Raw genomic sequence first — 26,045 nt, forward strand, 5'->3', positions numbered from 1 at the left:
GTCAGGGGGAAGGGCATATAGCCAAGAACTGCCCACAGAAACCAAATGCACAGCAAAGCAGTCGGATTCAGGGAAACTAGAGGCCCCGGTCGCTGTGAGTCAAGCGATTAAGGGGAGCACTTCAGACTCAGTTAAAGCACAGATTACTCAGGATCAGTTACTGGCCCGTGCAGTAGGAACATGTCCCACTGTAGAGATTAACATACGTGGTGTGGTAACTCGGTGCTTACTAGATACGGGCAGCCAAGTCAGCACCATAACTGAACAGTTTTTCCGTCAGCATTTGTGTGGGGAGGATGATGACATGGTGGCTACAGCGGGGTGGTTAAGGTTGACTGCTGCTAATGGATTAGAAATTCCATATTTAGGATATCTTGAGTTAGAGATCGAGACCATGGGACTGAAAATACCTGATTGTGGCTTTCTCGTTGTGAAAGATCCGCCAAATTCAGAAACTGCAGGGATTGTTGGCATGAATATCATTAGCCGCTGCTGTCAACTGGTGCATGCTGAGTTTGATACTGTCCTAGGGGGAAAACTTGATTCAGACTGGAGAAGTGCCTTTCAGCAAGTTCAGAAATATACAGTCACTAGGCGAAGTGTAGCGAGGCTGGTAGGTAGTTGTGGAGCCCACATTCCCGCAGCATCAGTAGTTACGGTCATGGCAAAAGGGCCTTCAAAGATACAAGATGGTGACAGCTTGAGGTTACTAGAGCTGGGGAACATCACTTTTCCAAGTGGTCTTGTTGTCCTACCCACTTTGGTTGAGGCTAGCAGTAATACTGTCCCAGTGCAGGTAGTGAATCTTTCATCGGAGGATGTGTGGCTAAATGCTAGGACCCGGCTTGGGGTATTTTCCCCTGTGGAGTGCTTAAGTGACGAACCCCCAGTTAAAGTAAAGTTTAACCGTGTTTCAGCACGTATCGAACATGTCTCAGTTGATCAGCCCAGTGCCCTGGGTGCCAGCACCTCATCTGCCTTGGACAAATTAGATATTGGAGGGAGTAAAGAGCAAAAGGAACAATTGAAAACTGTGCTAGCTAAGTATGTTAATGTTTTTGCCGTTGATGATGATGACTTGGGGTACACCGACAGAGTCAAACATGACATAAACCTAGTGGATGATGTGCCTGTGAACCTGCCTTATCGGCGAATTCCACCTAACCAGTATACAGAGGTGAAAGAGCATATATCCAAGCTGTTGAAGAAGGGTATAATCAAGGAGAGTTGTAGCTCTTATGCATCTCCTGTGGTGGTAGTGAGAAAAACTGACGGTAGTATACGGCTATGTGTGGATTTCCGTAAACTTAACCAGAAGACTCGAAAAGATGCTTTTCCGCTGCCAAGAATTGATGAGAGTTTTGATGCTTTGCAGGGCGCGAAGTTCTTCTCAACAATTGACTTAGCAAGTGGGTACCACCAGGTGGCAGTAAAAGAGCATGACCAACATAAAACCGCTTTCACAACCCCTTTTGGACTTTATGAATACTTGCGAATGCCGATGGGTGTCTGTAAGGGTCCAGCAACGTTTCAAAGATTAATGCAAACTGCAATGAATGATTTGATATTCCAAATCATGCTGGTGTTTTTGGATGACATTTTGCTGTTTTCCAAGACCTTCACGGAGCACCTAGAAAGAGTTGACATAGTCTTGAAACGACTACAGGATACCGGTCTTAAAGTCAAACTAGAGAAATGCCACTTTCTGCAGCAGAAGGTTAAGTTCTTAGGTCACCAAATTTCAGCAGAGGGAATTGAAACGGACCCAGGTAAAATAGAGGCAGTGAAACAATGGCCTGTGCCTACCACACTGAAGGGGTTGCGCTCGTTCCTAGGGTTTTGTGGTTATTATAGGCGATTTGTTGAGCACTTTTCCCAGATTGCTAGCCCGCTCCATGACCTAGTGAATCTCTGCTTGAATGCAGGGCCTCCCTCCAAGGTGAATCAGTGGATGTGTAGTCTATGGACGCCGCAATGTCAAAACTCGTTTGATGTTCTGAAGCAGAAACTCACTAGTGCCCCAGTACTAGGGTATGCTGATTTTACTCGTCCTTTTGTTGTTGAGACTGATGCCAGTAACCAAGGGTTGGGAGCAGTATTGTATCAACAACAAAAGGGGGAAAAAAGAGTTATTGCGTATGCAAGCCGTAGGCTCAGAAATGCAGAGAGGAATGACAGAAATTATAGCAGTATGAAAGTAGAACTTCTAGCTCTGAAATGGGCAATATCAGAAAAATTTAGAGGCTACCTGCTAGGTTCTAAATTCACTGTCCTTACTGATAACAATCCGCTGTGTCATCTTAACACCGCCAGATTAGGAGCACTTGAACAGCGATGGATGGCTCAGTTAGCAGTGTTTGATTTTGATGTGCAGTATAGGCCTGGCCGGTCCAACCGGGCTGCCGATGCATTATCTAGACACCCATTTGCAGGGGAGCATGAACCTATGCCGGCTGACATGGAGTATGATGGGTGTGTGGCTATCTGCAATGTTATCCAGAAAGGGACAGCACTTGCCGCTGAGCTAACAACCGCTGGTATTGAGAGTTATAAAATTAGGCAGATGCGGGCAAACGAAAAGGGAGATGGTTCCGGTTTTGGAGCACAGGGAAATACTCCAACCTTACCTGGCTATTCAAAAGATGAGTTGAAAGAATTTCAGGGGCAGGATCCAGTACTGGGGGTTTTTAGAAGGTTTTGGGACAGCAAGAGTAAGCCTAACTTTCAGGAGAGGAAAAATCTTGAAAAACCAATGCTATCCCTTTTGAAACATTGGCCAGATATTAGGGAGAAGGAGGGACTGCTGTATCGGGTGATTGAGGATGTGAGGTATGGGGAATGTTTTCAACTACTCGTGCCAGGCTGTTTGAAGTCCCAAGTGCTAGAGAGTGTGCATGACTCAATGGGACACCAAGGCATTGAGCGGACTCTTGAATTGCTACGACAAAGGTGTTTTTGGGTGGGGATTCATGAGGATGTCAAACAGTGGATAAAGAAATGTGACCGCTGTGTGTTAACAAAAATGCCGAATCCTAAGATTCAGCCCCCTATGAAGTCATTTCTAGCTAGCAGGCCATTAGAAGTAGTCGCAGTGGATTTTACTCTTCTAGAACCCGCTAGCGACGGTAGGGAAAATGTACTAGTGATCACTGATGTTTTTACGAAGTTCACACAGGCTTTCCCAACACGTGATCAAAAAGCTGACACAACAGCCAAGGTTCTGCTAAGAGAGTGGTTTCTCAAGTATGGTGTCCCTGAACGGTTGCATTCGGACCAGGGCCGGAATTTTGAAAGCGAAGTGATTTCAGAGCTCTGCAAGTTGTATGGTGTGAAGAAAAGTCGTACAACCCCCCATCATCCTACCGGCAATGCTCAATGTGAGCGCTTTAATAGGACGCTGCATGAACTCGTGCGCACCCTCCCGCCCGAGAAAAAACGCAGATGGCCAGAGCATTTGCCAGAGTTAGTCTATGCGTACAATGTTACCCCACATTCAACGACAGGCTACTCCCCCTACTACCTTCTTTTCGGTGTGGACCCACACCTTCCTGTTGATGCCCTTTTAGGACAGGAGTCCACTGTAGAACCCAGTCATGACTGGCTGGCGATACATCAGCGGTGTCTGAACGATGCTCATGCCAGGGCCAAAGAGTACTGTGAACAGAAAGCTGCTGAACGCATTTCCATGCATAATGAGAAGGTGTACTGTCCTCCCATTGAGCTAGGTCAGATTGTGTATGTCAGAAATCGGCCCCCAGGCAGAAACAAAATTCAAGATGCTTGGAAACCCATTCCCCACCGCGTGGTGCAGATTCAAGGAACCACATATACAGTCGAACCAGTAGAAGGGGGGCCTACAAAAAGAGTTAACAGAGTTGACATCAGACCATGTGTGTCCCTGCCTGTCCCCAGGTCACGAACCAGTAGCAGGTGTCTTAGAAAGCCCCTAGCGTCCCCGCAGGAGGACTGTATAGATTCAGAGGACACTACCGATGGTTTAGTTTTGGAAGAAGTGAGGGTTCCTTGTCCAGTCCATATTCCAGCTCGCACTGAAGATCCAGGCCAGGTCAGGCTCCCTAGCAGTGAGAATAGCGCCGAAGGTAGTATCAATGGTGAGTCTGAACGGGATGAAGAATTTCCCGAACCAGAATCTGAGGTAGAATCACAGGAAGCACATTCTGATACAGAAGATGAGGCCAGGCCTGAACCTGCTTCCTTTCCCCGCAGGAGTCAAAGGTCAACAGCAGGCCATCACTCCAACCCTCACCATGAGCCAAAGTCAGTTTTAGATCCCAGTTCTTCAGCTGTAATCTCTCAGATATTTGCAAACCTAGGGGCAGTGTTGTTCAGAGAAGCTGTTAGGGAAATCAAAAACTCATTTGTAGTCACCGAGGCCGTTGACTTGTAAGCAGGGGAGAATGTAACCGGGTCATGTTTATGGATTTTTGATTATTTAATTTTGGGTTTAACTACCCTGGTTTGAAATTGACTCAAAACAGGAAGTGACTTCAGGTTGTAGGCGGGATATGCCATGAGGAGGATCGGGGTTTTCGGGTTGGGGAAACGGTTCACGAACCCAGACTGAAAACCAAGCGAGACGAGAAATAATCTGCACTAAGCAACGTTGGAGACTCGGTGTCCTGTGAAGATCAGTGAGCACGTGCTGGTGTGGCGTCGTGTGTATTGTGTAAGTGAAAAGGTTTCCTTGTAAATCCTTAAGCATATTTGGAGTGTGAACTATGGGGTTTGTGGTGTACTAATGTTCTTATGTGCCTTTCTCATCTCCAGTATCACCACTACCGTTTGTTCTGACTTATTTGGGGTCATAAGCTTATTCAATGTTCTATCAGTTTGGCTGCTTTATCTCGTAGTACTTAACAATTTTGTTTTGAGATTAGCCTCTTGGGTATTTTGAGGCAGTTGTACTGTAACACGAACTGGGAACATTTTACTCTGACCAAAAGCAACCTTGTCAATTTTATTTCCAATTGTAATTCTTGTTGATCTTCTGAGTCACAAGTGTGGTGCTCTTTATTTTCTATTTTTTACTCTTACTAAAGATACACTTACATTTACTTTCTATCAGATAAAACCCTTGAAATGCATTTGTTGTTCTGTGTACATCATTTCCCGGCAACATATATTTTGTACCCCTTTAAGTGTTTCTTCTTTCCATGCAGAAAATGCCCTCCAGTCCCCTAAGAACTTAATATTATCTGCAGGCTCTTCTTTTTCCTTCTGTTTCAACTTTTCTTCTAACCATTCTATCTGCCTGGGACTAAAACTGCCCTTTCCAGGGAATTCTAAGTCCTTTACCCATATGTCAAACTGTGCCAAATAATCCTCGCCATACGAGGTTTTCATAACCTGGATGTTTGGGCTGTCATAGGAACATCCAATTCTTATTATAGCACATGTAGCTTCGGGCTTACTTGCTTTTTCTTTTCTTTCCCTAACTTACCGTTTCTGTTCCTCATTATACACTGTTATATCAATAGGTTATGACAACAATGGCTGAGTTTTTTTATTAGGATCACAAGAAGAACAAGTTGGACTATGTCCAAAAATGCGACACAATAATCCTTTAGGTGTGTTCTTATTAGTAAACAATTTATCTGGCATTTGCCTTAAACTAAAGTAGGTATCATTTAGTACAACCACCTCAAAGACAACTCACGCATGTGTACAAAATCTGTTTCTCTGTTTCAGAATTTGGAGGAGGACAGTACTCTGTTAATTCATCAATATTTTGCATGCACACCGGTGTGTCTTTGCGTTTTCGTGATCGAACCTCTCTATCCCGTTCCTCCGACGGGCCAGTTGTTCACACAGAACAAAGGGAGCAAGATTCAATTCCTACGAATTGCTGAACGTGAGTCCGTCGAGACACACACCCGTACTTCCCCTCCTCAAGTAGGCGAGCGATTACCCAGTCGTCACTTAGGCGGATAATTCTCTTACACAACCCAATAAACTACTCGTGGTTTATTGTCTCAAAATTGTGTTTTATCCATTTCGGCAAACATATTGATGGTACCACAGCTTAGCAGTCCTCCTGGGCTCGGACAAACTTCTGTCCGTCTCATATCAGTCTTCATTGACTAGGACAAATCTCTGTCTGTCTCTTATATCATTCTTTAAATACTAGGACAAATCTCTGTCCATTTCTTGTATCATTCTTTAAATACTGTTTCCACTAATTTCTTTACACAAGAATGCAAAGTTATCACTTACTGGGTCGGTGAGCCCTGACGGTCCGGTCTCTTGTCCGAGTTCTCAGCTCCGCACCGTAGCCTTGGGAGTGTTCCGTCGTCTGAGGATCAGACGCATAGGGCCCACCCAGGGGATGCCAAATTGTAATGGAAACTTCTAATAAACACTTCAAAACGCTTAGCAGTCGTCTTTTCAGTTATTTATTATAGTATATCATATAAAAGATATATAAAATAGGAAAGGAAAGAGAAGAATAGAAGAAGACACCACTTCTGATAATGCCGAGAGTACACGCACTCTGAGTTGTGTTTTAGTGGCTGTTATCTATTATACTCTAAAGGCATTCGCTTACTGCTTGCATCTTCATGTGATTGTCTCAAGATTTTCTATGAAGCTTTGTTAAAGCGTGCACCTGGTGTGCTCTGGTATGTGCAGGCGGATGCGTAGTTATGGAGAACTCAGGCACCCTGCTTATCACCAGCCAAGGCCACAGAAAGGCAATTACAGCATCGGAAAAACATCTTTTCTCAGTACACTAAGTCACTTGAGCTCAACATACAGAAACACAGAGAATAAGAATGTTCATCCACTAAATTTCCCTCACATGAGTCAATCAGGTTTTTATAAATTAGAAAATAATCAATTCTGCTGTATGATTTATGATTATGTGAGTAATAGGTATATTCCCTCTTATTAGCATTAGTTAATCTCCAAATATCAACAATCCCAATGTCTTCCTGGAGTTGATACAATGCCAGTCTGCCCTTAGATGGTGCAGGAGAATATCTAGACTTATCCAATACAGGGTCTAGGGTCTGATTAAAGTCCCCACCAAGTATTAAGCACCCATCCTCGAATGATCCCAAGAGCTTATTGACTTTATGAAAAAAAATCTGGATTGTCTTCATTAGGTGCATAAACATTACATAGATTGATCCTCCTCCCATTAATTACCGTACAGTTTCAGTACAAACAATCCTCCTTTCTTCGTCCTTGTGCTCCTTAAGCAAAACAAACTTCAGCTTTTTATGTACAAGAATTGCAACCCCTCTTTTACTACTATCAAATGAACTATGAAAGACATGGCCTACCCATCCCCTACAAAGTTTCATTGCCTCTGAATTCCTCATATGAGTCTCTTGGAGAAGCACAATATCTGCCTGCCTTGCCTTAAGATAAAGCAAGCATTTCTTCAGCTTAGTAAGATTCTGTGTCCCATTTATGTTCCATGAAATTACTTTTATATAATTGGTACTGTTCCCTTGTGCACTCATATCATCTCCTATACCAGTATAATGCCACCACCCACATAAAGATAAAGAAGGAAAATAAAAAACAAAAAAAACAAACAAATAATAATACTTAGTATAAAAACACAACATAGAGGCCCATAGTCTCTTGAACAACGACACAATCAAACCTGAACAAACCCCTAAAACTGGGGTAAATAGCATTACCAAACCCCCATCTTCACCCCTGATCCCCCACAAAATCTGTCCCTTTCTCTTTATGGGGGAAGCCCCACCCTTTACCTGGTCCATGGGGCACCTAAACAATTGTTACCAATCAGTCCTCCTATGTCCAATAAGATATTCAAGCCCTATACAACAGAATTCACCCATATAAAGTAGGCTAAAGTTGCCTTAAACCAAAACACTTATCATAATTATGTAAATGATGCAAGGTAAATTATGATATCAACATATTCAAGAATTACTTTTACAGATGCTAGTTGGCCAATTAAAGAGAGGCAGAGAGAATAAAGAATCCTTCCTTACATAAAACGTCCAACAAGTAGATTGCTAGTGGAATGCTATCACTTAGCTTGGACTCAGCCTACCCACAGTCAGTCTGAACCATCTGTCTCCTTCTCAAGGAACTGTAGCGCTTTCTTGTGGTCTTCAAAAATCATCTTCTTCCCCTTCCAAGTGAAGAAGAGCCTTGCCAGATAAGCAAGCGTAAATCAAATGTCCATTGCATGAAGTTTCTTCTGAACATCAGTAAATTTCCTCCACTTGTCGGCCACAGCTTTTGTTGCATCCGGAAAGAATGAAATCTTAGAGCCTTTCCATTCTAGCGCTGTTTTATGCTTGTATTTTGCCTTAACAGCGGCCATCACCTGATCCCTCTCTAGCAGTGAATGGAATCATAGAATGACTGGTCATGGAGAGGACAGGTCCTCCGTCAGTGGTGGACCAGGTCAATAAGCACGCTGTACCTCATTGTCGGCTAGCTTCACCTCCAAAACTTCTTCAATAAGTTGACGAGATTGCAGTCTCAGATTTTCACCCTGGCTTTCCTTTAGTCCAACTAACCACAAATTCAGGCGTCTATCCCTGTTTTCTGCCTCTTGAATAGCCCTCTCCAACTCTTCACAGTGCTTCGCTCTTTTCTGTAATTCAGAGGCCAGTTGAGCATTTCCGTCTCTATGGCCATAAATCGACTGTCTGCCTCTTCCAGCCTCTCAAATATGGTGGTAATGTCCATGCTAGTTTTAGCTTGTGCTGACTTAACACTTGACACATCCTCTTGTAACTCCTTAAGTATACTGCTAACCTGAGCCATCTCGTGCATAGTCTTTTCCAGAGTAGCCTGAAGTCCCACTAGGGCATCTGTTGCAAGGCTGGTAGCACTGACAGTAGTCGATGTCATTCTGGATGTAGCACCACTAGCCATGTTAGCGTTTTACTTAGCAGTTCTACTAGGTCTTGACGAAGCTGCCATGAGAGTGAAGAAAAACGCGAATATGCATGTCTAAGCACTCAAACGTGTTGCATTACACCTTGCATATCGTTATCAGACATAATAGGGTGTAAACTGCCGAATATACATGGAAATTAGGAGTTTTCTGCAGAGAGGAAATTTCTAGGCGACCATCTCCCTCAGCGGTCCCACGTGACTCCAAGAACAATCTTTCTTAAACATGAACTAAATCTAAAATATACATTTGAATAAAATTCCTTTGTAAAATTTGTAAAGTCAGAAACAGTGATGAATAAAATGGTCCATATTTGAATAAATGTCTAATACAGTTACAGTTTCTGCAAAGCTTCAACTGCAGATTTCTTACCAGTTTGTGTGGGGACCATTTTGCAATGCACTTCCACAACTTGCAACACAATCTGCTTTTCTTCATCATCATTTGTAAGCATTGTGTTGTATTCTGGGGTGGCATGGTGGTGTAGAGGTTAGCACTTTCACCTCACAGCAAGAAGGTCCTGGGTTCGAGCCCAGTGGCCGGCGAGGGCCTTTCTGTGTGGAGTTTGCATGTTCTCCGCATGGGTTTCCTCCGGGTGCTCCAGTTTCCCCCAAAGGCATGCAGGTTAGGCTAATTGGTGGCTCTAAATTGACTGTAAGTGTGAATGGTTGTCTGTGTCTATGTGTCAGCTCTGCGATGACCTGGCAACTTGTCCAGGGTGTACCCCGCCTCTTGTCCATAGTCAGCTGGGATAGGCTCCAGCTTGCCTGCAACCCTGTAGGACAGGATAAGTGGCTGCAGATAATGGATGGATGGTGTTGTATTCCTGGAAGAGCTTGACACCGTGTTGCCAGGCTGGCATTTCTTACATCCCTTTTATCCTTTAGGTGCTGATGAAATCTCTCTAGAACCTGTCTTGTTGTTGGCAGCTGTCTTAGGCATGTAAGTGCATTTAGCTTACATAAACCAATCAGGAAAATTTCCCTACTTAGTCTTGTGGTGGCCATCCTAGCTTGTCCACCACTGTCTATGTTATCTTTGGCAGTGTCTTGGAGCATGCTTTAGAAGGTCTTAGTATTCAGTAATATCAATTGTGGACAAGAAAACTGAGCTGTTGTTACACTACACAGTTTATGTGCAAGTCACTCAAGTCAGTCCTGTTTCCTACTAAAAACTTCTTTGGATATGAGTGTGGAGTTGCCAGTAAGCGTTGCTGTCTATGAGCTAAATCAGCAAAATTGGAGCATCAGTGAACATCCACTTCCCCTTTGTTTAAAAACCTGAAACTTTTTGTGGAAAGTCTTTGTTGGAAAAGGAAAAAAATTAGGGGGTGTCTTGAACAATATCTATAAAATGATTTTTTGGGCCACCCTACCCTCCAGGCTTCTGACCCTTACACCCGGGTCTCCCAGTGGGATAACAAACATCTCCACACACAGGAGTCTTCAGGAACAGCAGGGGTTTTCATAGAAGCTTCTTAACTATACACATAGCGTAGTATTATTATTATTATTATTGGGGCGGCATGGTGGTGTAGTGGTTAGCTCTGTCACCTCACAGCAAGAAGGTCCTGGGTTCGAGCCCAGCGGCCGGTGAGGCCCTTTCTGTGTGGAGTTTGCATGTTCTCCTCATGTCTGTGTGGGTTTCCTCCGGATGCTCCGGTTTCCCCCACAGTCCAAAGACATGCAGGTTAGGATAATTGGTGGCTCTAAATTGACTGTAGGAGTGAATGTGAGTGTGAATGGTTGTCTATGTCTCTGTGTATCAGCCCTGCGATGACCTGGCGACTTGTCCAGAGTGTACCCCGCCTCTCACCCATAGTCAGCTGGGATAGGCTCCACTTTGCCTGCGACCCTGTAGGACAGGATAAGCAGCTACAGATAATGGAGGGATTATTATTATTATTATTATTATTATTCACATGGCTTCTGGTCTCCACCCCAGACCCCCACCAGTGATTCGTTCTGGACACTTTATAGCCCTTTGTACACAGATATTACACAATATGGCTGTAAAGAAGATCCCTCACTGTTCCAGCTTTAGTTATTTACACTGAACCATGACATGACGAGTGTCAGCATCTAGCGAGACATATATACATGAGAAATATGGATACCTCAAGCATATCGACATTGCTTTCAAAACAACAACAGCAGGTAAAGTTAGTGTTGAGGTGCTTTTATTGATCGTGCACCATTTATTCCACCCGACAAACATCCCCAATGTGGCTGTGGGATCAGAAATAGGTTGAAGAGAAAGTAAAGAGAAGTGGGAAGTGATTTGAAGCAGGGAGGCGTTTGGACCTTAGACGCTGTAGATGAAGATGTTTGAATTTGTGCTGCTCTCATCAGTGTCAAATGCATGACACCCCTGTCCCACCGTGCCGGCTGTTCCTTTTACACACACACATCGATTCTGCCTCTGTTACTCTCTGTCGTTCTGGTTCAGAGGCAGAACAGCACAGACCCCATGTTCCATGAGGGAGAATAAAGGTGAAGAGTCCCGGTGTGGACAGGCTGTGGAAAAGGGGCTTATGGCACAGGTGAACACGGAGTTCATAGCCGTTAACTGGCAGAACTTAGTGACGTTTGTGAGCATTGAAAGGGTGGAAGATATGGTTTTTCATGCAGTGAGTGATTAGTGCTTAGTTTGGGGTTGTTTAGTGTGACAGCGGGGGTGTGGTCAAGCATCAGGTTGTGAATGGAGGTCAAGGCCAGGGAAAGGGAGTGGCAAAGTTATCACACCTGTCGCTAATTGATGTTGTGTGTGTGTTGTGCAAGAGAACCATAACTTGAAGCTGAAAAGCTATCATAAAAATAAAAAAGAGACTGAGTTGACCATCACTACCCACCTGTCTGCACTTCAGTCCCCCCGCGCAGGGACAGTCTACATTTCAGTTTCAGAATCAGATTAAAGAAAGTGTCTCATGTGCTGCTGTGTTAGTGATAGTCCCAACTATCCACCGACACATTGGTGTGTGTGTTTCCTGTGCAAGCACGATTAATGTGATGATCTCATTCTTTAATAATGTGGTAGGCTTGTGGGTTTTTTTTTTAGCAATAGCTCTGTCTGTCACAAAACAACAACAACAACAACAACAATAATAATAATAATAATAATAATAATAATATGTGGCAGCGGGGGCATGGCCGAGCGTTAATCTGTGAATGGAGGGCGGAGTCAGGGAAGGTGAGTGGTCGTGTCACTATGCCTGTTGTCAGTTAACGTGTGCGTGTGTCTCCTCCAGTGACCGCGCCCTGTAAAAGGAGGGTGAGAAGGGGAGGTCGGCGCCGAGGGCTTGCTCGTAGCCTGTGTGTGTGTGTGAGAGAGAGAGAAAGAGTGTGAGTTGTGCGCTGAAAAGCAATAAAGAAAACAATTAAGAATGTAAATAACCGCCTGCCATGCTTCTGTGCTCCACCCACATCAGGGTCTTTCTACATAATAATAATAATAATGAAACACAGCGGCACGGTGGTGTAGTGGTTAGCGCTGTTGCCTCACAGCAAGAAGGTCCGGGTTCGAGCCCCGTGGCCGGCGAGGGCCTTTCTGTGCGGAGTTTGCATGTTCTCCCCGTGTCCGCATGGGTTTCCTCCGGGTGCTCCGGTTTCCCCCACAGTCCAAAGACATACAGGTTATGTTAACTGGTGACTCTAAATTGACCGTAGGTGTGAATGGTTGTCTGTGTCTATGTGTCAGCCCTGTGATGACCTGGCGACTTGTCCAGGGTGTACCCCGTCTTTCGCCTGTAGTCAGCTGGGATAGGCTCCAGCTTGCCTGCGACCCTGGAGAACAGGATAAAGCGGCTACAGATAATGAGATGAGATAATGAAACAGACAATTTTATTGAAAATATTCACTTTTACTTCATTCTACTCCACATAATTCAAAACAAATAATCATATTTGTTCTGCATGAGTGAAGATGAACAGCAGAGAAACAGAAACAGAATATTTGTACGCTATGTTATTTATATTATACACATCCACACATGGGGGAGAGCATTACTGCTATTGCATTCATTATTACTGTGACATGGGGGGGGCAGAGTGGGAAGGATGATAGATTTATCATAACCAAGAGTAAAAAATATAATAATAATAATAATCTAATACAAATTCACATGTTCAGATGTATACATCAATATCAGTCTCTTTTATCAGAAAGGGGGTGTGGTGTCTATTAGAAAGGGGTGGAGACAAAGGCAGAGAGAACATAAGAGAGGCGGGGTTTAAATAATGCCATATTTGGCAAGGTCGCTGAGCTCCATGTCACCAAAGGCCTCCCAGGGGCACACAACTGTGAAATCTGAGTGAGGGGCGGGGCAGAGAGACAGTGGGCGGGGTAAATGAGGTGGGGCCAAGATAGAAAAGAGAAGAAGAAATCATGAAAGAGCAGAGCAGTGAGTCAAGATGGATAAAGAGAAAAAAAACAAGCAAATACAGAGGAAACAATGGAGAATAGATGGAGGAAATAGGAAAGTCAGAAACAGAAAAGGAGAGGATACATTTTTGATGGGAGGAGCAAATAAAAGTAGGTGGGACCAAATGAAGAGTGAAGGGCAATGAAAAATGAGAGGAAAAGAAAGAAAAACAGAGAGAACAAAAGAGAAGGGAGTAGATAGAAAACAAGAATATACAGTTAAAACCAGTTTATATACAGGTAACAATGTAAAAAAAAAAGTGTGTGTGACATAAATAACAATACACACCTGTGCCAAGGCCCTCCATTCCTGGAATATCATCACCAAACCTAAAACAAAAATCAGAAGGCTGTGAGTAAACACACACCACTCTACAGCACTAATTTCGGTGTGTGTGTGTGTGAAACTCACCCTTTCTGGCCAGGTTTAGGCGCCTTGCTCTTAAATGTGCGTGTTTGTCTCTGTTTGAATTTGGGTGGGCCCTTTTTCGGTGTAGTTGGGCCTACTCCGCTGGCTGGAGTTGATAAAGCACTTCCTGCAGGGGGCGCGGAGTTCATTCTGAGAGAGAGAGATGTTTTAGTCTCTGCTGCTTCCTGACCTTTAATGTGAGTTAGACACTAATCTGGATTACACACTAATCTAGGAATTAAGATTTGTGTGTGTGTGTGTGTGTGTGTGTGTGTGTGTGTGTAGGCTGGTCGAAGGAGCCAGCAGATGTCGTTTACTGGATTACTGTAGATTATTCTAGCTTTTAGTGGAAGCGTCACACCCCTGTGTTTTTACTCGATATATTTCACATTTCCATCTGTTCCAGTGAAACTCTGAGTGATGGGATGGTGGGATGAAGTGAAGTTAACGTTACCACCCTGAAGTTGATTATTTTTCTCAAACAGCACACCAGCCATGACAATTTTTTTTATTTATTAAATTATGAGCAAACTGTAAATTATTAAAAAGTATGGCAATGTTGTTGAACTTCAGAGAAACTAGTTTGTTCCTGTTGTCACTGACGTTATAGCAGCTGTAAACAGTTGTTCCTTTCACCAGTCTCTCTTTTCTGTCTTGTAGTTAATAAGACAAAAAATACGCAGCTTGTCATGTTAGTGAGAAAACAAAGTGTAAACGTCTCTGTCCTGAAGATGTTGGAAAAGTTATTTACAGCCTTACGTCTGACTGTTACAAAGTACTGACACTGGAGACTCCTTCCATCAGTGTTACAGAAACACAGTCCTCCTCAAACCTTCATGATATCAATGATTACACACATTTTTAAAGTCTGTGTGAGTGAGCTGCTACTACAGACCTCAGTCTTGGTCAATCCTTGGTCTCATATTTCACTTGATTTACAATATCTGAGGTAAATGTCACTATACTGATTGTAATAAACAATGCTAATGCTTTTAAGTTCTCAGCCAACTGCATTTCAGCTAGCTCAGATCTTTGTAAAACCAAGTGTTTAACTGCTATGGCTTCCCAGGAGACACTGTCAGGGATTGAGTCCCTTGATTAGCCTCTTAGTTAAGGAAAGTCCTAAGTATGGAAAGCTGGTAATCATGGTACCTTCATCTCATGAAGATGAGGTGGACCAGAGGAGATTCCTCAGATGTCATTACCACAATCACTAAAATTCTCACTTCATACCATGCTGAGAACATGTTAGGGCATTCTTCAACAAGACTCACCCCATTTCAATGTACTTTGGGGTATCAGTTCCCATTGTTGTCTTGATACTCCACACAAAGAGCCATCTCAGCTGTAGAGGAGTGAGGAAGGAAACTCCATAAATGTATCTACCAAGATGTCATAAGCAGAAGACCAACAAACCAAGCTGCAACCCAAAGACTGGGTATGACTTTCCCATTGGGACCGAAACCTTAAGTTACCTTGTTGTCTCTGATGCTTTTTTGGAGCATCACTGGATGGAAAGATGTTCACATCATCATCATCATCATCATCATCAAGTCTTAGCTAAACTGCTTGAAGCACTGAGTGTAAGTAATATACCCTTGCATGTCTGCTGATCAGCTATGTGAAAATTTTGTAGCTGGTTTTTATGGTGTTAATCATACAGAATCTTTCTTTAGATGGAGCCAGCTCCTGGCAATACCATGACCTGGCCTAGTGGTTAGTGTCTCTGCCTCTTGATTGGGAGATCGTGAGTTCTACTTGTGGCTGGGTCATACCAAAGACCATTGTAAAAATGGTACCTATTGCAGTCTGGTGAAACATGCTGCAATACAGATGCATGTGGGGAATCAAACTCTTGTGGTTACTAGAGGACCCGCCCCCCTCTGTGTGTGTGTGTGGTTTATATCGTGCTATATTGCCCTACTATACTGTCAGACTGCTGTTCCTTTTGCTCATTCTGTTTATATTGTCATTCATCACATTTAAATTTATATCATTAATTCTGTTCACACTGCCACATTTGCCATATTTATACTTTCTGGATTGCCACTGTCTTTTCTTAGATAGCTTTAGCTTGTGTGTGTATATATATACCTTTTTTAAGTTTATATCTTTTACCTATATTTTATATTTCATGTTTATTACTGTTTGCACCACGGATAAGAGGGAAATGCAATTTCAATTCTCTGTATGTCCTGCACATATGGCATTATTGATAATAAAGTTGACTTGCACTTGAATAGTCAGTACATTGATATTAAGATAATTAAGTTTCCTTATTTCCATTTCTGGTTGAGAGGACGCTGTGTGCATTTTGGCTGCTGCTTCTCACCTGAGCTTTTTCTTTTTCTTTTTTTTCTCCTGTGTTTTTCTTTTTGTGATTGTATGGTTTGGTGTTTGTTCTTTGTTTGAATGTTTTGTCTGTCAGTTGTGGCGTAGCTCCAGACCCAGTTTTGGGTGTCAGTTTCCTTCAGGCCTTGTCTGCCTTGGGTGATGTCTGTGCTCTTCACTATGGACTGCAGTGAGCTCATTGCTCTCTTTAACATCGGGGTTATCCAGTGCTCTGTGCGGCAGTGCCTCTGTGCTCGCTTTCTGGATCCATGGCGCAGTGTTCCGAGCAATGTTGCCTGGTGGCATCGTGGTGGCTGTGCAGGCAGTGTGGGACATACCCTCATTTGCCTTTTGGTGTGACTGTGGGCAGCTACACCATTGGAATTACATCTTGACCCTCTTTTGGTGGACTGTTTTTTTTTTTTGTAATTGTAATCCGACCTTGGGTGTGAGAAAAGTGCTATATAAGTTGAACTTATTAGCTCATCTGGCTGACAGGTGATGAGTTTATGCCACCATGTGTTATCCAGTGTCCATCCGGCGTCATCCATATTTCACAAAAATCGCTTCTTGTCTCTCAATTCTTCAACGATTTTTATCCTTTTTGGCAGGAAGGTAGGTCTCCCTGGGGTGCATATAGCTTCTACCCAAATTTGCATAATTGCAATCAATAATGAAGATATGGAGTAATCAATCCCTAACGAGAAGTTTCCACACAAATCGCTTCTTCTCCCTCAATTCTTCACCCATTTTGATTCTTTCTGGCATGAAGGTAGGGGTACCTAGGGTGCATATAACTTCTACCCAGATTTGCTTCATTACAATTATTAATGAAGTTATGGACTAATTAAGCCTTAATGAGCAGTTCAACAAAAATCGCTTCTTCTCAGTCAATTCCTCACCGTTTTGAATTCTTTCTGGTAAATAGGTTGGTATTCCTAGGGTGGATATCATTTCTATATATAGCTTGTATATAGTGTTTATACCTTGCAATGTTTATTGCACAAGGTGGCCCACTTTAGATCGGCCTTTCTGGACTAGACGGGGCAGAAGTGAGCTACACCGTCATTGACGGTCTCATTATTATTATCATTATTATTCGACCTATCACCTATTTATTCTCTTTATATATTTTGCTGCTGTAACAATGTAAATTTCCCCTTGTGGGATAATAAAAGGCTATCTTATCTTATCTTCCATCCATTATCTGTAGCCGCTTATCCTGTTCTACAGGGTCACAGGCAAGCTGGAGCCTATCCCAGCTGACTACGGGCGAAAGACGGGGTACACTCTGGACAAGTCACCAGGTCATCACAGGGCTGACACATAGACACAGACAACCATTCACACTCACATTCACACCTACGGTCAATTTAGAGTCACCAGTTAACCTAACCTGCATGTCTTTGGACTGTGGGGGAAACTGGAGCACCCGGAGGAAACCCATGCGGACACGGGGAGAACATGCAAACTCCACACAGAAAGGCCCTCGCCGGCCGCTGGGCTTGAACCCAGGACCTTCTTGCTGTGAGGTGACAGTGCTATCCACTACATCACCGTGCCGTCCCTTATCTTATCTTATTCAACAGCACTGTGATGTAAAGAAAAATAGCAGATATGATGGTGGTGGTGGTGAGGGCCCATGCCCCCATCCTGCTTGTGCAGTCTTAACTGTACTTACACCATGCAATTGTCAGCATTCTAAATTTCTCTTCCTAAGTTTACCATCAATTTATATGGATTAAGCTGTGTTGATCACTAAAACCCCTCTTTCCTACACAATCAGTACATTACTGGTCTCCTGGTGTTATGAGGTCATACTCAGTGTTGTACTTCTCCTACACTATACAAAACTGTCAAGAAGTTATCAGTGCCAAGAGATAAGAAATTAACAGGTGTAGGAGCAGTGCTGGGGCATCTTGGACCCCAGAATGAATGATTATTATTTTTGTTTTTCTTTATTACACCAGTCTATGACCACCGACCCAGTCAGTTAAGCTTACCTGCATCATTCAGTACGTTTACATGCACACTAATATTCCATACTTATTTAATCGCATCCAACAGAAGCCTGTGACATGACGAAGTTCTTCCTCCAGCTCACCCTGTCCAACATAGCCATATGAAGTTCTATTCCCTCCAAACCAGTGTCATTGTCAAGGACTTTCTTCAAGGTGATGTTTGGTCACCCTACTCATCTACACACATCTGGGGTCCATAGCAGAACTCTACCAGCAGGTTCATTCTGTCCTGACACGTCCCAGCTAAGGTGAGCTACCGGCCACTTATGGTGTCAGAAAGGCAAGGATTTGACCCGTAAAGTGCTTTGTTTGTGATATGTGCCTTCCAAGAAACGTTTTGGACTTTTCTCAGCGTGTAAATGTATGTGCCATCGACTCTCTTCATGACAGTTTATCTTAGTGTCCATGAATCAGAACAGTAGAGAATGTAGCATGGTCGCAAGTGATGCCTTGAATAGCCTCATCTTCGTTGCTTTCTTGATCGGAGAGACCCATACTTTAGCAAAAGAGTTGAGCGCTCCCCATGCCTTTCCAATACTGGTATCAACATTATGCACTGTGCTTATATAGCTGCCTTGGTACAGGAAGTCATCAACACGTTGAATCTCAGAACCATCTAGGGCAAGCATTTGATCATCAAAATTTTCCATTATTATTCCCAATATGATAATGTTTGGAATTTGATACGGGTCATGTAAACAGCATATTCCATTTGAATATTCCAAATTTGGCCTTATTCTGAATTTAGCATTTTCAGATGAAGATGTGTGTGATGGGGATATGCTGATATTGTTCAGGTTTTAGGAGTGTTCTTTGGACATATATACAGCGTATTCAGATTATGAGTCTCAATTGGGGTTTTAATGGCAGTTTGCAACACAAGGCCTCTTACCTTGTTCCAGGCTTGTAGTACTTGAGTCTAGGACTCAGACTTGAGTCCGACTTGTGCCCTAATTTTAAGGACTTGGGAGTCGACTTGGACTTGAGCACTGGTGACTCGGACTCGTGCATTAACTGCATTCAGACTCGGAAATTGGAGACAAGGATTCAGATTTTTTTCTTTATTTTTGTAACATGCCATAATAATTTGGCATAAGATATTTACATCTACATTAATTTTGTACTAATTCCATGCAAGATTGTCACACCTGCGCGCCTTGGTTTGTGCATCAGATAGATTCTCGGGCGTGATGCGGACAGCATGCACGCCAAACAGACTCTCGCACACGCGCTGTAAACGACTCGCATCTGCACAGGATTAAGGTGCAATCAGCACACCGATATAAAAACTGTGAAAATGCACTTACTTTACGAAGTATTGAGTTGCGTTGCTGACACGTTACCAAGCCTTATTTACTTGCTTGGTTTCCTGATCCCTGATTTCCTGTTTCTCATCTTTGATTCTGCCGAGTCTATGATAGCCTGTTTGTGCCTTGCTTGACTTATTGTCTGTTTCACTGTTTTACAACAATCCAGAACTGCTTGCCGTTCTGGATTGTTTACCGTCTTCGCTTGTATTAATAAACACACCTTCTGCACTTACATCCGTCTCCCAACCATCTCTGACAGAATACTTCACACTCCCTGATAAAGACAAGGACATTCACCTGTTCATATGGCATGTTCAGGAACAAACTCATGTTAATGGGGCTCAAACAGACACCATCTTGGTGCAGTTGGAGTGTTGGACTCAACTTGGACTTGACTTGGATCAATCGTGGAGTTGACTCAGACTCGACTCAAAAACTTTGTAATGACTTGGGCTTGACTCAGACTTGAACACTGGGGACTCGAAACTGGACTCGGACTTGAGGTTTAATGACTTGACTACAACATCAACTCTGTGTCGTACACAAACCAAATAGACAGTCGGAGTCTGAAAGGTTACATATGAACAAGATTATTAGTGGAAAGTTCATTTTCATTAGTCATGTAAACAGTTTAGGATGATTTGTTTTTTCAGAATAAGGGCAAAAACTGAATAGTTTGTGCATGTAAACGTGACCTTTTGCCTGTTTTCCTGTTTATGGTTTTGGATAGTATGAGTATTTTTTTAAACCCAATTTCCACTAACTAGCCGGCTCTCCCCTAACAGGCGATTGTTACCGACCAGGGAGGGTGAAGTCTAACCCGTGCTTCTTCAGAGTCATGTTCATCCAGACATCGTGTTTTCTAACGGCTGCTCATGCTCGGCAGCTGAACACATGGAAGAAAATGGTAACTGCACATGAACACGATTGGTTAGTGTCAGTTTGATTGACAGGGGAGATAATCATTCTGTCCATCCCATACAGACAGCATGATCAGTTTATCTGGACTAAATCTGGACTGTTTCGAAATAAATAGTCAAGTCAGTTTATTTGTATAGTGCTTTTAACAATAGACCCTGTTGCAAAGCAGCTTTAGAGAAAAATAAAGATTTTAAACATATGAACTGATTAATGTATCTCAAATAAATGTATTTATCCCTAATGAGCAAGCCCTAACTTGCATCTAAGTTTTGGTTTTTGTTCCTCCTTGCACTCGTTCCTTTCTGTGTAAATAGAAAGCATCAGTTTTTATTTGAGTTTGGTGGTGGTGTGGGGGGGCGCGTGATAAATCACGAGTCATCAAGAGTCAGTAATTTTTGCAACAGGCATTAGTTTCATTTTAAATAAATTAAAATGAAAACAAATTCACCATTAATTCGGAATAATATAAAGTTGATTGATGTTATAATAACACGTTACATATGACTCACACAAACTCACTTCCTATTTTTATTGATTTATAAAAGCATCTTAAATCCTGATCTCCTTAAACTCTTTATCTCAATAAGATTAGTGGTGAGTCACAGGTCACTGTCCTGTTGTGCAACTTTAATCTTTGCACTGATCTAACACACACACACACACACACACACTGAATATAGATGTACACCACAACTCTTAATACACAGCTTGACAAAATACGCCTGATAACACAAATTTTACAGTCATTACTTTTGTGTGTGTGTGTGTGTGTGTGTGTGTGTGTGGTCAGTGGTCAGTAAAGTGAATGACTTGAAAAAACTTGATGAAGAGTTCCTTGATCTTTCTAATTTATACAGTTAGAATCAATTATATCATCAATTTCTGAGTCTAATATAGAATTAAATTTAATTTACAAAAGTCACAGACCACCATATTCATCTGTGTGTAGTTTTATTTATTTATTTATTTATTCATTTATTTATTTTAATTTAAAACCAAATGCTAAAGCCAAGTGCAGCAAGCAAGTATATAAGTGTTTGGAAATGTATGCTTTAAAATTATTAAATAGTTATGTATTTTACAACCGCAATTCAGAAAAAGTTGGGACGGCGTGGAAAATGCAAATAAAAAAAACAAAGCAGTGATTTGTAAATTGACTTTGACTTGTATTTCACTGCAGACAGAATGAACCCAAGATATTTCATGTTTTGTTGATCGAGTTCATTTCATTTGTTATCCATCCATTCCTGCATTTCAGACCTGCAACACATTCCAAAAAAAGTTGGGACGTGGAAATTTAGGGCGAGTAATGAGGTAAAACTATTAAATAATGATGTGATGTGAAACAGGTGATGTCAACAGGTGACTGTAATCATGATTTGGTACAAAATCAGTATCCAGGAAAGGTCGAGTCTTTGAGGAGTAAAGATGGGCCGAGGATCTCCAGTTTATTAACAAATCTTCTTCTTCTTTTGGTTGCTCCCGATTAGGGGTCACCACAGCGGATCTTTCGTCTCCATTGCTCCCTGTCTTCCGCATCCTTCTCTACCACACCTGCCACTTTCATGTCCTCTCTCACCACATCCATGTATCTCCTCTTTGGCCTTCCTCATTTTTGTGTGCCTGGCAGCTCCATCCTCAACATTCTCCTTCCAACATGCTCTGCATCTCTTCTCAGGATGTGCCCGTACCATCTCAGTCTCATCTCTCTTAGCTTAATTCCCAAGCTCTCCACATGTGCTGTCCCTCTGATGTGCTCGTTCCTTATCCTGTCCAATCTTGTCACTCCCATCGCAAACCTTAACATCCTCACCTCTGCCACCTCCAACTTTGCCTCCTGTCTCTTCGTTAAGGGTACGGTCTCCAATCCATACATCACAGCTGGTCTCACTACTGTCTTATACATCTTACTTTACACTTTTACTGGAACTTTCCTATCACAAATGACTCCCGAAATCCTTCTCCAGCTGCTCCACCTTGCCTGCACTCTCTTTCTCACCTCACTATCGCAGCCCCCATTTTCCTGCACAGTTGACCCCAGGTACTTGAATTCACCAACTTTCTTTATGTCTGCTCCTTGCATCTTCACTACATTCTCATTCCCATTCTCATTGATGCACATGTATTCTGTTTTGCTCCTGCTCACCTTCATTCCTCTTCGTTCCAATGCATACCTCCATCTCTCCAAACCCAACTCAATCTCCTTTCTACTTTCACCACATATCACAATATCACCCACAAACATCATGTTCCATGGTGACTCTTGCCTTACTTCATCCGTCAAGCTATCCATCACTATAGCAAACAAGAAAGGACTCAAAGCAGATCCTTGATGAAGTCCCACCTTCACCTTGAACCATTCAGTCGTTCCAACTGCACACCTCACTGCTGTTTCACTGTTCTCATACATGTCTTGCACCACTCTAATATACTTCTCATTCACTCCACACTTTCTCATACAGTACCATAACTCATCTCTCAGCACTCTATCGTATGCCTTCTCCAGGTCTACAAACACACAATGTAGCTTTCTCTGGCCTTCCCTGTACTTCTCCATTAACATTCTTAAAGCAAAAATTGCATCTGACGTGCTCTTCCTTAGCATAAACCCGTACTGCTGTTCACAGATTGCTACCTCTCTTCTCAATCTCGCCTCCAATACCCTTTCCCATAGCTTCATGGTGTGGCTCATCAATTTTATCCCTCTGTAATTACTGCAGCTCTGTACATCTCCCTTATTCTTGCATATTGGGACAAGCACACTCTTTCTCCATTCATTTGGCATTTTCTCATTCTCTAGGATCTTATTAAACAAATGCAACAAATGCATGAGGAAATTATTGAAATTTTTAAAACAATGTTCCTCAAAGAAAGATTGGAAGGGATTTGCATATTTCACCCTCTACGTTCCTGAATATCATGAAACCATTCAAGGTATCTGGACGAATTTCAGTGTGTAAAGGGCTCAAGCCTAATCTGAACCCCTGTGATCTCCAATCCCGAAGATGGCATCAAGAACCATCATTCATCTACACCTGATAGAACCAAATGGCTCAGGATTACTTTGGAAGACCTTTATCAAGCTACAATACAGAGTTACATCCACAAACACCAGTTAAAACTTTACTGTTCAAAAAGGAAGCCTTATGTTAACTGTGTCCAGAAACACCGTCAACTTCTCTGGGCTTGGAGGCATCTGGGATGGACCATCACACAGTGGGAATGGGTATTGTGGTCAGACGAATCAGTGTTCCAGGTCTTCTTTGTAAGAAATGGACGCTGTGTGCTCTGAAGAGGAAAAGGACTATCCAGACTGTTAGCAGGAACAAGTCCAAAAGCCAGGGTGTGTCATGGTATGGGGTTGGGTCAGTGCCCTTGGCAAAGGTAACTTACACTTCTGTGATGGAGCATTAATGCAGAAAAGTGCACTGAGATTTTGGAGCAACATCTGCTGCCTTCATGACGACGTCTTTTCCAGGGAGATTTCAACAAGACGATGCAAAATCACATTCTGCTCATGTTACAAAGGCGTGGTTGTGGAAGAAGGTGTGTCCCCTCTGTCCCCAATAGAGAATGTGTGGAGAATTTAGAAATGATAAATATGACAGTGACGACCCTGAACTTTTTCACACCTTAAGACCTGTTTACAGGAAGAACGGGACAAAAATAACACCTGAAACACTTCATCACTTGGAGTCTTCAGTCCATAAATATCTTTGAAGTGTTGTGAGAAGGAACGGGAACATTATAAACATTATAAAGTGGGAAATACTTTACTGTAACAACTTTTTTTCAAATGCATTACAAGAATTAAAATTGAAATCTGTTTATTTTAAAAAACAAAATTCATGAGGTAAAACATCAAATAATGTGCTTTTGTATTGTTTGGAGTGCAATACAGGTCAAAGATTATTGACAAATCATTGTTTTCAGTCTCATCTCATCTCATTATCTCTAGCCGCTTTATCCTGTTCTACAGGGTCGCAGGCAAGCTGGAGCCTATCCCAGCTGACTATGGGTGAAAGGCAGGGTACACCCTGGACAAGTCACCAGGTCATCACAGGGCTGACACATAGACAACCATTCACACTCACATTCACACCTACGGTCAATTTAGAGTCACCAGTTAACCTAACCTGCATGTCTTTGGACTGTGGGGGAAACCAGAGCACCCAGAGGAAACCCACGCGGACACGGGGAGAACATGCAAACTCCACACAGAAAGGCCCTCGCCAGCCACGGGGCTCGAACCCGGACCTTCTTGCTGTGAGGCAACAGCACTAACCACTACGCCACCGTGCCATCCATTGTTTTCAGTATTAATTTTAATTTCAACACACCGTCCCAATTTTTTCTGGTTTGGGTTTGTATTATTTCAGGTATAAATGTTTGTCTTACCTGTTGCGATGCTCCTCTCACTGTTTGTGTGTGTGTGGAAGTAACAGGAAGACAGCACTGTGTGTGTGTGTGTGTGTGTGGTGTATAATAATACGAGATCCTCAGTCTGTCTCTTTTATAGGCGACCTCTGATCCCTCAATCCTTCTTTTCTCATCATGAGCTCTCAGAGCCAAACAAATGTCCTCTTCTCCTCCGTCACACTCATCCCCTATCCACCAGAGAGGGGAATTGGATTCTATTGGATGCTGGTGTGTGTGTGTGTGTGTGTGTGTGTGTGTGTGTGTGTGTGTGTGTGTAAGTAATGCTAATGCTATACACAAGATTACAGTTTTACACACTTCATCCGCTCACTTACTGCAATTGCTTCTAGAAGTTTCTGAGCTCAGCGAAGCACAGAGAGATAGTGTGTGTGGTTGGGGGGGGCATTTTTAAAGCTAGACGGCCTTTTGATTTCATAAAACAGGTGAAATTTAGTGCCCTCTGAAATGTGGTGATTGTGATATCTGTTTATTTCTGTAATATCTCACAAAATATCAGGCCATTCTGTGGCTGGGAAGTTATTTAATTTGAGGGGATTAAAGCAAATAATGTGCATGAAATCGCTCGCTTCGTGGAGTCAAGCAGACAGAGGAAGTCCGTGTGCGCATGCACAGGTTTACCTTCTTCTTCTTCTTTTGGGTTTTACGGCAGCTGGCATCCACAGTGTTGCATTACTGCCATCTACAGGTTTCCCTTTGAGCGTGCACTGACAGTTCCATCATTCTGTCGCTAAACGAACAGCTGATCACACCAAGGTGCTCGCTGAGCGCCGATATTTATTAGTTTGGTCCTGTTTCCTTTCCTTTGTATAGATCATAATGTCTTTTCTTCTCGCTTTCCATTACTGTAGTCACTCTTTCACATTTCATTCGCACACTCACGTCCTCCATTTTTCTCTCCTGTTTCAAATTTGTATCCCACAATGCTTTGCTTGAATGGGGAAAGCCCACCATGTGATGCATTACATAGTATCTTGTATTGGGTCATGGTGAAGCAGGAAAAAATAGCAGAGAATTTAGCATACAAGTGAACCTTTAGTTCCCCAAGCCCTTACAAAATCTGTACTTTCCCCTTACATACACCCATGAGCCCTTATACACGAGAAAAAATTCCAATATATAATCCAAAGCACTGATTGTTTTATTCCATATTATACACTCCTATTGTAATAAGCATATTTATCACACTGCATCAAGTTAAAGGGATCAAATAAGCATGTACTGAATAAAAAGAATTTTAGATCCCAGAGAAAACAACTGAATTAAAAAGGACTATATGTACAGTC

At 42.6% G+C, this 26,045-nt stretch overlaps 1 protein-coding gene across 1 annotated transcript in view; it reads right to left on the reverse strand.

Annotated features, from left to right (window-relative positions):
* Positions 1-12,845: 12,845 nt before the first annotated feature.
* The window catches only part of LOC132870569 (retinal cone rhodopsin-sensitive cGMP 3',5'-cyclic phosphodiesterase subunit gamma-like), a 33,634-nt gene continuing 20,434 nt past the window's right edge, over positions 12,846-26,045 (reverse strand). The window contains exons 2-4 of the mRNA XM_060904259.1: positions 13,743-13,889; positions 13,620-13,660; positions 12,846-13,216 (exon numbers count right to left, since the gene is read on the reverse strand). Of these exons, the coding sequence (XP_060760242.1) occupies positions 13,140-13,216; positions 13,620-13,660; positions 13,743-13,888 (264 nt within the window). The 5' untranslated portion in view covers position 13,889 and the 3' untranslated portion in view covers positions 12,846-13,139. The remainder of the gene's footprint in view (positions 13,217-13,619; positions 13,661-13,742; positions 13,890-26,045) is intronic.

Source organism: Neoarius graeffei, chromosome 22, assembly GCF_027579695.1.
Source record: "Neoarius graeffei isolate fNeoGra1 chromosome 22, fNeoGra1.pri, whole genome shotgun sequence".
Classification (NCBI taxonomy): domain Eukaryota; kingdom Metazoa; phylum Chordata; class Actinopteri; order Siluriformes; family Ariidae; genus Neoarius; species Neoarius graeffei.